We start from the raw sequence: 17563 nt of genomic DNA on the forward strand, positions 1-17563 counted from the left end.
AATCTGAAAGTCTTTATCATCTTGCTTGTTAGAAATAGCGTCGAAATTTAACGGAAAAGATACAAGACATTGTTCTACTTAGAAGATTTTTTTGTCAAGACTTGATATAAACAAAATATTATTTCCTCCGAAATTTGAAACAGTAATTAAGTTTCCGATATCTTCAAGACAATGGATGCAATATTTACCAATATTTGTTAAGATAATAACCATGTAAATCCTGCAATATACAAACCTTGTAAATTACGGTAAGGAACAGCTGGAAATATTGAGCACTTGGAATGAGTTAGGGAAATAAATAATAAGAGTTAAAATGCGAAGTAATAACTTTATTTTATTTTCTTAGAATAAATATATCATTATGATTAAGAGATTTATCCGAGGTATCCATAACCTCCGACTCCAGCGTGAAGATTGCCACCAACTCTTCTCACAATGGCATTAAATCCGTTGATGCCATCAGCACCATAAGTAACTTGTCTTACACTGCCGTCGGGTTCAACAAGGCTGTATTGTCCTTTGACAACGTCACCATCTCTCACTTCAGTCTGCTGTTTATTGTCTCCTGTGAGGTGGTCACTCACTGCGTAACCAAACTGGTATCGTGGATAAGCCTAAAAACAAAATAAATATGTTATATTATTGGAAATATAATTTTGATCTCTTTTATTATTACTCAATTTTACTATAACTTAATAGAAAATGCCTAATCAAAAATAAAATATGGGTTAATTGTATGGCTATTACAAAATTGTATTAAGAAAGAATCTAATCTAAGAAAATCTAATATATTGCTAAAACCTTAAAAATAGGTTTGCAATTTACTTTAAACGTGACTGGATTTGTGACGTATAAGGCAGTTAGAAATTTCCGGAGACATGTCGAACAGAGACCTTTAGTTTGGGTTATGAGCCCCAAACAACTTTTATACATGAAATTACTGAATGGCCTTAACATTTACTCAGTTTTTTTTAAGAGGTAATTTAAATTAATGCAAGTTTTGGGGGCGTAGATAGCGTAGCTTAGAATTAGAAACATGGGAGTAGAAATTTAAAGATAAAATTTGATAATACAGAAATAATTTAGAATAAGAATTTAATGAATGGCTTTTGAATAACTGAATAACTATAAAGCATGAAATGGATTGTGTGATTTAAAGATTAAAGAAGACAATGCATAATTATTTACTTTTGGTAACGATGACGAGCAAAACCTTTGATGGACAAAATAATGGAGTGACAAAACTAATTATTAAAAATTTGATTTGCAGAGTTTTGACGTTAAAATAAAACTTTTTATATTTCAAAGAGAATTTGGTAGTATTTATATTATTTTTTTGTCATGTTAACATTCTTGCACATTCTTTTTAAGTTTTCCTAGTTTTAGAAGTTATAGCCGGTCATTTGCATTGCAGAAGTTAAGGCATTCTAAATTTTCCATTGGATTATGAATCCTAAAGAAAATTCAAACTGCCTACACTTCATACGTTGCCTGTTTTATACACATTTTTAAATTTAATTATATATTTTGTTTCATTACACATTGTGTTACACAATAATATTATAATAAATATTCAAAAGTATGTAGTACGAAGGTTGAAAATCCTATAGGAAGGGATATCGGGGTTTTATTTATGAAAGAGTCTCAGATTTCCTATGATAGATTCACTGGATATGACTGTCTATTACAATTGAATGTTATTATTTCTAATTTTGTTTTATTTGACATCTTCTCAGAGTAGTACTGATTTGTAATAAAGAGAAATAGTTCTGTATGTTTGTTTGAATGAACTGAAAGAAGATTTAATATTTACTTTTTCTTCCATTTATTGCAACAGGAAACGAAATTTAATATTACGTTTCTGTAGATTGAATATCTATTGTATACTCGTATTGTCAAACGAAACTGCCTAGCTTAGGTTCTTCTTTTGTTAAATTGTGTAACTAATTGGGGAGCTGGGGTTAAAGGTTTATGCTAGAAATTCCGTATCTCAAAATCCTCTCAACTTAGGAAGATCAAACTTAGTATACCAATTCTTCGTTTAAAATAAAAGACCTTGTTCAAGTGTTTTAAAAAGTTTCGTTATAAGGGGCAAGTGGAGCATTTTTTGTTATATATATATATGTGTGATGAACTATATGTCCTTAGCTGCGAATTTTTCCTATATTGTTGGGCCCTCTTTGATGTAGCTCTGTATGTATGTATTTATATATATATGTGTGTGTGTGTGTGTCACAATATGTTGGTGCAATTTGACTAATATTACGATATTTAATTAAAAAGAATATTCAAAGGAAGTGCTAGAAACTGGAGTAAACTTTATGCAAAAATGCAGTATATCAAGGTTTCTCAACTTAGGAAGATTAAACTTAGCACACAGAGTTCTTCATTAAAGGCATAAGACCCGTTCTTTAGTAGTTTTCTTTGTTAATTGTAGTTTTAAGTGAGGCGAACGGGGACATATTCTATTATATAAAAATAATGCAACGATGTTCGTCAAAATACCCCTTCTAGTCCACTGGACCGACTTTGAAACTGCAACATAGCTTATGTTTTTATCATTTTACTTTGGAAAAAAAATCCATATCTTCAGGGAGCTCAATGGTTAAAGATTATATATGGAAATCTGAGAATTTTCCAATGTTTTCAAGCTAGGAAGATGAAAGTTGGCAAATAAATTCTTCGTTTAAAACGAAACAACCAATATGCTAGCATCTTTAAAGGATCTCGTTATGAGGGGAGCAAAGGGGGCATTTTCTATGCTTATAAAAATTAATGAAAGGATGTTTGTTCAAGATTATCTAGCTCCGTAGACTTAGACAATTTCTGGTATATTAGAGGACCCTAGCCTAACTTAGGTACGAAATCATTTTCTGCAAGAGGGTGAAGGCGTGAAGAGGCGGTATGTAAAAATCCACGAAACCAACTAATCTTAGTAGTTAATTCATAATGTTTGCGATTGTTGAGTTTATTAGTAACATTCCCGACGTCGTTCAAGTTCAGCCTCAACGATATCGGCTTTGATACGTAAAGAATAACATACAAAAATAATAGAAAATGTTCAATATTAGTGTATAAACCTTGAGATGAATGGTTACACTGCCGGTTCTGTTTAGGTCAAAATTCGATCCCTATTCGTATTGTAAGAGAAGGATGGGCTTCAAACATTTTACATAATCATATCTCTCAAGTGCGAAGAACGGGCATTTCATTCTGTAATTTAGTAAATATAAATTCTTTTCATTATCAAATGTAATGTTCAATTTTATAATTATTTTTCAAATAATGAATGGTGTAAGCGCAAGACATTTCCTAATTAAAGTATAGTGACACATTTTAAGATAGTTGCGTATGCACTCTCCGAATTAGAAATTACACATTTACATGAAGTTTAAATATCAATAATTTACTAAAATAAAACAACAATATTCATAATATTAATTCTCATTGCACTTACATAGTAATCTAGTCCAGCACCAATTCCGCCAAGAACACCAACTGCATAGGCAGAGGATGCAAGTGCAACAAAGGCGAAGAGAATCTAGAAAAGAAGTTATTCGAATTGAAATGGAATTTATAAAAAGAAACTAAATTACATCAGAAATAATTACTTAGATACCATGTTTTCAAGTTTTAGTCAATTCATTCCCATGTATTTATAAGCGATCATAGCTTTAATATATAATGTATTTTAACTTGACGGCGATTATCTTTTACTACAAATTGCATATTCTGTCTGCTTGTTTTTCTTTCTTTTTCTTTTTATTTTTTTTTCTTTTCCCTTTCTTTTTCTTTTTCTTTTTTCTTTTTTTTTTGAAAATTATGGGCATTCTATTATGATGGATAGGAAGTCCAGATTCGATAAATACTCTTGAAATGAGTTCTTTGATTCAGCGAAATAAGTTTTTGACACACTAAGGTGTAACTTTCAGCCTTGTCTATCCCAAACTTATCATTGAAAAAGCGCCTCAGCCTGTAAGTAACAATGACGTTGTGTCTTAACAGCCTTGATAATAAATGTCGTTGCCTACCTAATGCCAATTGGTGATGCAGGATATTTGCAAAATTTACAAACTTCTTAAAAATTTAATTGCATTATTTTAATATTTATTTGTTTCAAAATAGGACAGCTGAGTCGTAATTAACATTTGTCTACTTCTACAGTTCTGTATTATTACGATTTAGTTGCTAACTAACCTACATCAATTCAGTTTAATTAATTAAAATGGAAAGAAATTGTGCTTACTATGAACGTACATTTCTGTTTGCTTTGAAGGCATAAGCCACAACCGCATTTGGATTTCTTTTTGTGTGTGTGTGTGTGTAACTGAAAGTTAGTTGGTAGAAATAACTAAAACTAAATACAACTGTTAAATGTGGACGATTGTAACGAATTCTCAATAGTAAACTGAAGGCTTACCAGAAACAAATGTCTTAGAATGAAGTGACAAAAATGAAATACCACTTCTACAGTCAGTTGGAACTTAAGTCCACGAAGTTGAAAAGTAAAGATAAATATTTGTAAAAGATAAGTATTTTAGCCGAATCCTAACGCGTAACATTTTTTAGGTGTAACTAAAAGCAACATTGTTCTAGAATTTCTTCCTCTCCTTTTGATTAAATCAAAAGATTATATGCTATTTGCCTATTGGCTTCTTGTTCTATATGTATGCAGCCCAAACAGAGAATTAGATACAAAATTAGATTTCGAAATAATAAATCTGATAGGCGATGCTGAACGCATGCATTATTCATATTTGTAACAATAAGACAGCCATAAATTTTATAGACAATAGCATAGTAAGACTATTATTCAGATCAAAATAAATACAAAGAGCATGTCAAGGACTCTATAATACAAATATTCTGAGTAAGGCAATCAAATTGCTTCTAACTGTTAAATTATACTAAAATTAAAATGTAAGTTACAAACAAAAAAATGATTGTTAATACCAGAAAATCGTATTGTATTAGAAAATTCCATTAGAAAATAGAAATATTGAAATTAAGTGCACACAGAACATGACAACAATATATTTCATCAGGTACAGGCATTGCTAAATATTTCTCAGTTACACCTGAGATTGAGCGTCATATAGCATATATGTTAAATCCTAATTAATTATAGATTTGAATTCATAAATAAATGAATATTCGGTTTGTATATGGTTTTATAAGAGTAGGAAAATTATAGGAATTGAAAGAGTACTTACAGCGAAAGCGTTCATTTTTGTTGTTATTCAGACGATATTATCTCGCACTATGATTGAATGTTCACATTCTGCCAGTTTTATACAGTAATGAACTTAAAGAAAGTAGAAGTTTATTCTGCAAGGTAATTGCTATTGATATCCGAAATATTTTACCTAACACCAGGTGTTTCAAATACCTCAAATATTTCTAGGCAACATTGACAATGTTAACTCATAGTCGAGATTATTGATCAGATAAAGAATCTCATTTTCCTAAGAAAAAGTGTATCCGTTTGAGTGAAATATATTAGTGGCATTTGCTGTACTATAAGGGAAAATATTGATGTGCGGAAATTGGTTTCTACACAATTTACACATTTTTAATTTAGTTAATTTTCTTTCTTGGTTCCTGTAAGCGTTGGTATAAAAGCAGAACAAGGTATTTGCGTTTCACAGTTCATTCTGAGCAACAGAAAATAAACCGTCAAGAAAATGGTAATGTATATGCGATTGTAATCTAAACATGTAATCAAGAAAATTAGTTATCATAAGATTTGTCTGATTAGGGTTTTAATTATATCTTGTTTTACTTCATGGTTCTGGCCTTACAGATGTTTTCCGTGATAAAACAATTCAGAGGTCTCTCTAAATATATTTATGAAGTAAGATGATCCCATTGACTTGGATGGATCTTAAATATCTGTAGCTATATGAGTGTTCTTATTAACTATTTTCTATGTAAACTATAAGTCCATAAAGTGTAACTTACCCGAGCGCATCTAAGCTCTTACCGTATGACATTTGCGTGTATCTGCCCGCCTGCTTCACAATCATTTACACGAAGCTTATTTAAATTTAATTAAATTTGGTTTATGCCTCCTCTAAATCTGCATAAATAACCTGTTGTTTTTAATATAATCCAGTAAAAATTAGAGGTAAAATGAACTCTTCTAGCAAATTTTTCACATATACATAAAATGATTTTTCAGTGTACTCTATTTATGGAAAATAGTCGACTTTGACAAAACATAGCAAATATTTTTTCCCAGGACAACCTGAATGTTCTCATTGGTTACAGTTGAAACAGTTGGAAAATAAACGGTAAAATAGAGGATATCTTCCTATAAATTTAAATAATTAATTCCATATATAAAGTATATGAGTACTAAACAGAGTTTCTCGATAATATTCAACAACATTATTTTAACTTTAATGCAGCTTGGCATATGCTTTCTAAAATGTTTTCGAATTATCAAAAGTACTTCGGGTGGAAGTCAGCAATGAACATAAGTGTGATGTTATTCCAGTAAACATTAATAATAAAATAATAACGTAATAATAATAATAATAATAATAATAATAATAATAATAATAATAATAATAATAATAATAATAAATGAAACAAGGTTCTGGTCTCTCCTACAAAGCATATCATCACTAGTTATTTGAATGGACGAAATGAGCAACATTTCCTCAAGTCTATTTCTCCCAATTAATTCCCGTTTAAATTTTAACGTAATGCATCAACATAAAATATTTATAAAAATTAACATATACGATATTTCAATAATTACAGTTGTGTTAATTATTACTGAAAAATTATGAGAAGATTTTAAAATATGTTTTCAATTTTTGGATTGTCTTTGGTTCTGCCAAAGTAGACCTAAATGATAAATAATTTTTCTTAATTGGTAATTGATATAATTTATGAGGATGTTCCCATATCATGGAGTAGAATTCAAAATATTAAATTTATTTTTATGCTTCCTCTATTTTAATTGTAATTTTAATACGAATTAACAGAAAAATAATTGAATTTTCATTTTTTCCAGATGTCTTCCACTCTGTTTTTGTGTCTCGCCTTGTTCTTCGGAACTTCTTATGGTATGTATACACTGATTAAATTTAAAATGTATAAATTACTTATATTTTTAACATGCGTTATATATACTCTATTTTTTGGCAAATCTACTATAAAAGTCACCGAAAAACAAGACTAGTTATCGTTACAGCCTTGTAGCATAAACATTAGCTTTGACTGCTGCCACAATGATGGTCTGCCCAACCAATTTTGGCAGCGGTCAGTGAGCCCTTTAGTTCCGTCCTGATTAAAGAAAACTATTAAAGCAACCTCTATTTGTTTATTATTTGGCTGTTTCGTTGAAATTTAACACCCCTTCTTAGCTTCGAGACTCCAAAAAACCAGCACGTGCAGTTTGAATTAGAGTTCAATCCATATTGACGCATTCTATGCTCTTCAAGCGACACTTTAACTCGGAACCATCCACTGCTAAACGCACCCAATACGTACTGGAACAACAGGAAGGTCTTAAAAGTACTTTTATCTAAGTACAATATTCTCATAAATTGCCTCAAAATTGCATTTTTTTTCCCATCTATTTTGAAATGTCGATATTGAACTTTCACAAGCAATGACAAGTATACTCCCATTATTACTTGAGCCATTTTCTCTAATTCTTCAATACGTGAACTCTGTGACTTTATTGTTTCTTACTGTTTGGGGTACATTCCAATTTTCAGGTTGTGGCAAATATACTTCATGGTACCAAATTTCACAAAATTAAATCCCCACGTTAAGCGGGTTTGCATATCCAGGCTCCTAACTATGAAAACATTTACGCTCACTCCAACCTCAATCATTTCACGAGTTCAACCTGTTTTACGTATGTTATTATTACTTAATATCGATTGTGATTTATTCTAAAAACACTTTTATACATTGCAAGAGCTGTAACGTCCAAATATTTACTGAGAACTCATAGTCGTATCGGAATAAACAAAAGCGAGTATGGAACAGTAAACTGCTTTCACAAAAGGCAAAAGTAGATGTGCAAAGGCTTAGAAAACGGTCGAGTGGTATGGGTCGATACACTATCAATCACATGTTTGTGTGTTCAAACCCGGTAGTAAGTTGTTTCTTTTTTAAGTGTCTTCCTATTTTCATCCGGAGGCTGAAAATATTTCTTTGAGTAACTCATGAGTAGGCTTCGAGTAGTAGTTCTTATTACAGAATAACATTTTCTATTGCCTAAAATTTAAACCTAATTTACTTTGATATAATATATCTATTAATTTGTTTCATGAACACGTTTTCGTTACTTTGATGAATGATGTATGTTGTTGATATAGATTCTATTACACGTTCTTTCGTAAATATTATAGAAAGTATCAGGGTTATTTATGATCTTTCATGGAAATTGACCTGCGCATGCGCAGTACGCAGACAGTTCAATTGGAAGGCGAGATGGAAACGCTAACACACTGTTAGAATGTTTCCCTCGCAAGAAGCAGTTCCCAACCGAGGGACGGCGGGACGCACTTTCTTCCTCCTGGGGTGGCGTGAAGGGTTTACGAAGTCCCTTCGTTGTGTTATATTTCTTGAATGATTATGCACAATATTCAGTCACATTTTCTACACATTTGGAAGTGATAAATCGTAGTATAAATAAACCGTCCTCCACACACAGTGATTGTTGCTTTTCCAAGATTATAAACTGAAACACCTTTTATTTCAATAGAATATATTAAGTTTCAATGGGACGGGTTGCAACCCCCTCAACCCCCTGGGTCTTTGATATGTCACCGCCTAAACTTTAACTTTCAAGTTAGAATGAAAAAATGGAGACATGTGACCTACTAAATATATTTTTAGTTCATTATACGTTTTCATAAATAAAATATCCACAATTACAATGACAGTAAATGCTAAGTAATTATTGTAAATCTTTGTACTTTCATTTTCCCTCTTTCTTCTCAACTGAGCTTGAAAAATGTAAAAATGGGAGGTTAAGAATTTCAAATATTACGTACATTTTAGCGTATTACGAAATTATATTTAATAGAATCCGGCAGGATTACAAACAGAAACGTCAAGAAGAGGTAAAACCAAATTGTACTGTGGTGGGATTCGAACTACTCTTGAACGGTGCCTCAGTACCTCTAGCCGAATGCCTTACTCTACTCGGCTAACGTGACAAATTGAAAATATAGTAAGCGTGTTTCATGTTCAATCTTTTGTTACACTATGAAATTTATTTTGTATTCTCTGAAGTTTAAGCCTATTTTGGTCTGATGTAATAGTCTGTTGAAATTGTTTCATGTTTACGGTATTCTTTACTTTGACGAATGATGTGTTAATATAGGTTCTATTACGTATTCGTTCACAAATATTACAGCAATTGTCAGGATTTTTTATGATCTTTCATGAAAATTGACTGGTGCATGCGCAGTAGAAACAGAAAGATGCACTTTACCGACATTTGTCATACACGCCAGAACGCAAATTTCTAACAGGTTCTGAAAATCATAGGGCGAGCAAAATCAGGAGAGAAGAAATCATAGGCCGAGCAAAAATGGGACAAACTGTGCCTCAGATTGCTAGAGATCTGGGATGTGACAAGAAAACGGTCAAGAAATGGGTTCAGCGACATGAAGAAGGTGGTGAATGGTTCAGGTCTTGGTCAAGAAGTGGAAGGCCAAAAGTGACAACTGCAGCTCAAGATCAAGCTTTAGTTACAGAAGTAATCAACAGAAAGTATTTGAGAACAGGATCCTGAGAAGAATATTCGGACCCAAGAGGAACGAGAATGGGGAATGGCGGAAGCTTCATAACGAGGAACTACATAGTTTATACGGTTTACCCAACATTGTTAGGGTCGTCAAGTCTAGGAGGCTTAGGTGGGCAGGTCATGTAGCTAGAATGGAAGAAAGTAGAAACGCTTTCAAAGTCTTGACTGGTAGACCCATAGGAAAACGACCATTAGGGAGACCTAGGCGCAGATGGGAGGATAATATTAAGATGGATCTCGCAGAGATAGGAATACAAAGTAGAAACTGGATGCAATTAGCTAAGGATAGAAGTCAGTGGAGAGCTTTTGTGAACGCGGCACTGAACCTCTGGGTTCCATAGGCCATAGAGTTAGTTAGTTAGTTAGTAATCAACAGACCTCTACGCCACACATCAATCCACTTGGACAAAGCCAGAGAATATAATTGTTCTCACGAAACAATAAGAAGATTATTGGGGGCTAGTCTGCACTGTTCAAGAGGCGCTAGGAAGACTCTCCTGACTGAAGCTCACAAGGCCAGACGAATGGAATGGGTACAGAATAACATAACCCAACCTCAGTCATATTGGGACTTAGTCATCTGGACAGACGAGAAGGTTTTCAAGTCTAACCAACAAGGCAGAGTTATATTGTATAGACCGCGCGTAACCAGGCATGCTGAACAAATATCATCAGAACTTCTTGTTCAGGACGAATATCAGCACACTTTTGGGGATACATGACGGCTGCTGGTCCTGGAGATTTGGTTGCAGTGCCTGAGAGAATGAACAGCAGTGTTTACATTAATATCCTCGAAAATACGTTGTTACCGTCCTTAGAAAGAAACTTCCCCGAACAGGAAGAATATATATTTATGGGTGACAACCGTGTTGTTCACACTTCCCGGCAAACACGAGAGTGGCTAAGTGAACATCCAGAGTCAATTTGTATTGAGTGGCCCCCTCTATCCCCAGAGTTGAACCCAATTGAACATCTGTGGGCCTACAGGGTGAAGAATGGGAAGAGAGACGTGAAGACAGAGACCAAACGTTTCTTCAAAATCATGTTATGGAACTGTGGCAACATTTTCGTGACACACCGTCGTATTACTCGAGACTTGTATCTAGTATCCCCTCCAGACTTCAAGAAGTTATTGACTCTGGAGGTGATTACACGAGGTACTAGTGTGTTATTTTTTGCGTAAACATTTATTTAAGTTTCATTTACTTATTATATTTTTTCAAGAGCAATACTTTCGTTCTTCATTCTTTTCCTTTGCTTGTTTACTTATTAGTTCGTTAAAACGTTAAGAAAGAGTAGTATATCTTCAAAAAGTATTTGTGAATTTACTTTGAACGTTTCTAAGAATACATTTACTTTTTTTTCTTACTCTATATCATGCCCAATATTATTTGGTCTAGGAATTAATTCGTGCGGTTGGTACACACACATTGAAGCTGTAGTACAAACACAAAATACATAAATACCTTAAGTAAAATATTGTCCATCGCTAGCCACCACTTTCGCCCATCTGTCAGGCAATGTACGGATTCCGTGGCGAAAGAAGTCCTCATCCTTGGAAGCGATCCACTCAGAGACTCATGTTTCGATATCTTCTGAAGAAGTAAACCGCTGTCCAATCAAATCGTTGTTCATGCAATCGAACAAGTAATAGTCCGAAGGAGCAACGTCTGGTGAATACGGCGGGTGGGGTAAAACTTCCCATCCGACATTTTCTAAATAGGTTTTGACCGGTTTTGCGACATGTGGGCGAGCGTTATCATGTTGAACAATAAGTTTATCATGTCTGTTCTCCCATTCTGGTCGTGTTCTGACCAGAGCTTGCTTCAAACGCATTAATTGTCGTCGATAACGTTCTCCATTCATAGTTTCACCCGGTTGCAGCAGCTCATAGTACACCACACCTTTCATATCCCACCATATGCACAGCATAACCTTTGCACAGTGAATATCTCGTTTTGGTTGTGATGGACCTGGTTCACCTGGTTTAACCCAGGCCTTTTTTCGTTTAGGGTTCTCGTAATGGATCCACTTCTCATCACCCGTAATAATTCGATGCAGAAACCCCTTTCTGCTCTGTCGTTGAAGCAGCAATTCGCAAATGGTTTTTCGTCTTTCAACGTCTCTGTCTTTCAATTCATGTGGAACCCAATGTGACATCTTTTGAATCATTCCCATGGTTTTCAAGCATTTGGAGACTGTTGTTTGATCAACGCCTAATGCTGCTGCAAGTTGTTCCTGCGTTTGACACGAATCCTGCTCGAGCAATGCTGTCAATTCTTCGTCTTGAAATTTTTTTGGCTCTCCAGCTCGCTCTTGGTCTGCCAAGCCGAAATCACCACTTCTAAAAGGTGCAAACCACTTCTGACACGTTCGCTCAGCTAGAGCATGGTCACCATACACTTCCACCAAAATACGATGACTTTCAGACGCACTTTTCTGCATGTTAAAGCAATGCAGCAGGACACCCCGCAAAAACACTTTATCAGGCACAAATTGCGCCATGTTCACTTAACTACAAACTGGTGTTGTTGACGCTTTAATCCACTGCCCTATACTACGAACGATACGCGATGACAGGGGTTTGCAACACATGTGTGGATACACGGAACTGTGGGACGCTCCGTTCGTTGCACCATCTCTTGTCCACCCGCACGAATTAATTCCTAGACCAAATACTTTCATTTCAGTTAATTCATAACTTTATTTCACATCTCGGATAAAAGTATTATTGTCCTTTAACGATGTTTTTCCTTTTGATTATGTAATTTCTAGTTTCATTGAATTATCTCAATTCGAATGAATAAATCACATTTTGTTTACTGTCCCTTCCTTAGCTAGGTTCGAATTCGAGAACAATGTGGTGTAATTTACGTTCTTTATTCTTCATATTGTGCAGTAATGATATATTAATTATTTTTCATGAGTCCAGTTGATTAGTGAGAACTTGGACAAACATTAACCTGGTGATTCTTTACGCAATGACAAGCGTAAAATATATTTTAGCTGTTCTTTATACTTCACAGCGATGAAACATTCTAATAGTGTGTTAGCGTTTCCTTCCTCGCCTTCCAATTGAACTGTCTGTGTACTGCGCATGCGCAGGTCAATTTCCATGAAAGATCATAAATAACCCTGATACTTTCTATAATATTTACGAAAGAACGTGTAATAGAATCTATATCAACAACATACATCATTCATCAAAGTAACGAAAACGTGTTCATGAAACAAATTAATAGATATATTATATCGAAGTAAATTAGGTTTAAATTTTAGGCAATAGAAAATGTTATTCTGTAATAAGAACTACTACTCGAAGCCTTTGCTACAATCACTAGTTGTTACCATAACCGAGTGGTCTAAGGCGTTCGGCTTATAAAGCACCATTCGAACTTACTTCGAGTCTCCCCGAGTACAGCACTTTTTTCTCTTTTTTTCACCTGTTCTCGATGTTTCTGTCTGTGTTCTTGTCGGATTCGATTAAATAGAATTTCGAATAGAGACCAATATATGATAAATAATCATTTATTTGCGAATCTGCACGCGTACAATATACATTTTCGAGATTTTGATTTTGGAAATGAAGTGTATATAATATTGAATAGTAAAAATAGTAAAATAAAAAATTATTTGTATAAATATTGATTAATTAATTAGAGCTATACATGGCTTTTCAATCAGTATTATATAGAGAGGACTTACTTCTAAGTGCAATCCGGAAACAAATATTTGAGTTTTAATCTGACCCAAAGTTGCTAACTTACAGGATAATTTATACATGATTGGTATTGTAATTTTTATGCTTTTATTATAATCCTCTATAAGTTATGATTTTACCAATTCTAAATGTAGAACGAGAAACAACTGTAATATTATATTTGTTACGAAAAGCTTTTAAGCAATGATGCTTTCAGGACGTGATCTGAGGGAGAATTTGAGACCCCTCTCGAGCTAAGAAATTTCCACCTTCAGGACCCTATATTCGATCGTGCTCAATGTGGACTACCAATGTTTGCCCTCCACCCGCATATTGAAATTCCCCCCGAGGATAATTTTCTGAAATCACCACTGTTTATAAATAGTTTTTCGTTACAAATCAGAGGATAATGGAGTAGTGAGTATACTTCATTTTTTTAAAGCTATGGATTTAAGATTCGCAATTCATATGATGTTCCGTTCTAATCGAATTTGAAACAAAAGAAGTTTTCAATGAGTTACTCAAAAAATATTTTCAGCCTCCGGATGAAAATAGGAAGACACTTAAAAAAGAAACAACTTACTACCGGGTTTGAACACACAAACATGTGATTGATAGTGTATCGACCCATACCACTCGACCGTTTTCTAAGCCTTTGCACATCTACTTTTGCCTTTTGTGAAAGCAGTTTACTGTTCCATACTCGCTTTTGTTTATTCCGATACGACTATGAGTTCTCAGTAAATATTTGGACGTTACAGCTCTTGCAATGTATAAAAGTGTTTTTAGAATAAATCACAATCGATATTAAGTAATAATAACATACGTAAAACAGGTTGAACTCGTGAAATGATTGAGGTTGGAGTGAGCGTAAATGTTTTCATAGTTAGGAGCCTGGATATGCAAACCCGCTTAACGTGGGGATTTAATTTTGTGAAATTTGGTACTTTCAAAATGATGAAGTGAAAGAGAAGGAAAAATAGAAACTTGTGTAATTAGTCTAATTTTATTATTCGCTTGAATATATATGTGAAGGCATAACCAAGTAATAAATAAGTATTAACGCATCACAATATAAATTTGGCTCAATTATTTATTATTGTTATTGTTATTATTACATTATTATTATTATTATTATTATTATTATTATTATTATTATTATTATTATTATTATTATTATACACTTGAGATTTATTTGAGAATTTGAATTCAAATTTACCGATATCACATATGAAAATACTCAAAAAAATTTTGGTGCATTTACAAATTAGTAAAGCGTCTACTATTAAGGCGTTTACGTGTGAGATTTACACATTTGGTCTCCCACTAGTTTAATCTTATTTTGAAAAATACACTTTTTTTATTTGCGCTAGTTTGTATAATGGATAATTTGCTAATACAATTTTCATTTTTATTATGTTTAGCTGTCCTCTACAGCAGTGGAGTAAGCAGCCAAAATAACAACCGGTTATCCCTCACCACAATACCGGTAGTTGGTGCCGGATACGGTCTTGGTGGTTATGGACTTGGTGTAGGATACGGCTTTGGCGGTTACGGACTTGGCGTAGGATATGTTCTTGGTGGATACGGTCTTGGAGCTTATGGACGAGGTGGATATGGAGCCTGGGGATATGGTGCACAAGGGCTCCGTGGACTTGGTTATCTTGGTTAAGATTTCTGTAAATATGTTTCTGAATAATATAATATAAAATAAATGCATTTCAAAACTCAGTAAATTTTATTTTGATTCTCTTTAAAAATTAAAATACAAAATTTAAAGCAATGTATATTTTGGTATGAACGAACAATAATACTCATATATACTATAACATGTACTCTTCCCTAAAATTACAGAAAAGGCTATTAGCTTGCTTATTTGCGAAATAATAATGACAAGATAGCGTTGCAATAGCCACACTCGTAGTACTTAAAATAATTATGTAGTAATGAAAATCGTAAAATTCAGAGCAAGAAATTTTCAGGAGTTGGTTTTGACGTGGTATTGTTGCCATTCGACATTTGATGTGATATAATCTTGTTTTATATTTTATAAATTTTGGAAAATACAGTGATTCGAGTAACACTGTGCTTTAAAGCCCATTTAGAAACGATCCTTTCTTTAGAAGTTTTGCCAGAATGTGTAACGATTGTTGACACATGCCGAGTTCAGTAGAGATTCTCAGGTGTATAATCTTTGGGACTGACGGTTTAAGATGGTATATTGCCTGGGATAAAATAAATAACAGGGTGTTCACATGAAACCTCCATGATCACAAACATTAATTGTGTGGTAACTATTAGTGACACAGAATAAGGGTTTGTGGCAACTGTACACGGGAGATTGAACTTTCCCATCACTTTTCTATTATAAAATTATCCCTTCGAACACAAAATACTACTACAAAAATATAAGATTCCTCTAATATTTTGGAGGTCTCTAGGTGAAATTTAGAGAAACTCAGTGAACAAGGGTCTTAGGGCGTAATGCCAGGGTGTCGTAGAGAACTTGGTGTTTAGGTGCATCTCAATGACCAGGCGTCTTAAAGAGTTGATGGTTTGATCAATCAGGCGAGATTGGTGTCTTCCGTCGTGTGCTTTCCTCGTCTATACCGAATTGTTGGTAAAAGCTTAGTAGGGGACATATGTATGTTCTACCCCACTTTCCCCTCTAACTACCCAAAAAAATTATGAAGCCGCCACTGACCATTACACTTTAACACAGAACTATACCCCAAAGTGAGATTGAATATGCTTTTATGACACTTAAAATCATAAAAACTTACATCTAAAACTTATAACTAAAACTACACTACATATAATTACATCTACTCCTCTTCTATCTTATAATGTCCCCAAGCTAGGGCATTTACACCATCTCGTAGTATATATATTTTATCGTCTGAGGAATCTAATGCTAGCTTATGAACGGTTATGCTATATATATCGTGCTTATAACTTCTAATGAGGTTTATGTCTTTATACGTTTTAACATTTTTAAATAAGCTTTCTTTATAATCATCAAACTGCAACTCCTTGGCAACTACGCATTTAGTTACTCCTTTAGCTTTTTTCTCTTCTTTATTTTCTACTCTATAAGCATACATCTTTGATCTCAATCCAATAAACTACGTCATTATCTTACCTTTATTTTCATCTTTCATCTTACCTATTACTTTTTTGTTTATTAGTGGTAGTCCATATATGTTATTTTCCTTGTATTCACTCGTGTCAAACTGGTCAACTATTTCTGCTATATCTTTGTAAAAGTCTTCAGTCTCAATCTCATATATAAAGCTATCAGTATCCATATAACATAAGTCTATATTGTTTCCATATTTCGGCTTCATCGTGTTACAGTGAAAATCATACATTAATAGCTTCGATAGTTCTAACACACTCATACCAACATATATTGGCTTATTAAATGTTAATCGCTCTTTTTTCATATGTATAGCACATAAGTTCTCACTAAATATTGTTCTGTAATCAAAGTTAGGTTTAGCAATTAATGCTTCTACCCTCTTAGGATTACATTCTAATTGTATGGGCTGTCTTTTTCGAATATTTTCCATAGTCTTTCCAAATACCGAGTTATTCATGAGCTAATAAAAATCTTCTTCAAATTTGTTTTTAGCTTGCGTCCTCATCTCTGTATTTAAATCAATGTATTTCTTTAGCCAGTTTGATTGTTTAAACTCTAATACCCTATGCACTTTCTTCAATCTCATTCCAAGTGACATATAAAGTTTTAAGTTTCTATAGTGAATTACATATCTTTCCTTATTGTAAAGCGTTGTTAATAATTTCGATTGTTTTGAGCCGGGTGGACACATGTTCTCTGGAGCTAATGGTAAATCAGAATGCTTGTTATGTAAATGCTTTGGATATTCTAAATCTACTTCTAATATGTAACCAGTTTCTGAGTCATCCGGAATGTTCATTATATCTATGTAAGGTTTAACCCACTTAAAATCTTTATAAGGCATGTATTGACTCATAGCCCATCCATATAAGTTGTTTGCGTCTAGATATGCTAGGTATGTTGAACACTCATCTTTATTATAATCTTGCATATATTTGTT

At 33.5% G+C, this 17563-nt stretch overlaps 1 protein-coding gene across 1 annotated transcript in view; it reads right to left on the bottom strand.

Moving 5' to 3' along the window:
• Positions 1 to 374: 374 nt before the first annotated feature.
• LOC145685568 (uncharacterized) overlaps positions 375 to 17563 on the bottom strand; it is a 48159-nt gene continuing 30970 nt past the window's right edge. The window contains exons 4-5 of the mRNA XM_081757960.1: positions 3458 to 3541; positions 375 to 614 (exon numbers count right to left, since the gene is read on the bottom strand). Coding sequence (XP_081614086.1) covers positions 375 to 614; positions 3458 to 3541 — 324 coding nt within the window. The remainder of the gene's footprint in view (positions 615 to 3457; positions 3542 to 17563) is intronic.

This window comes from Thermobia domestica, chromosome 5 (assembly GCF_964235325.1).
Source record: "Thermobia domestica chromosome 5, izTheDome1.hap1.1, whole genome shotgun sequence".
NCBI lineage: Eukaryota > Metazoa > Arthropoda > Insecta > Zygentoma > Lepismatidae > Thermobia > Thermobia domestica.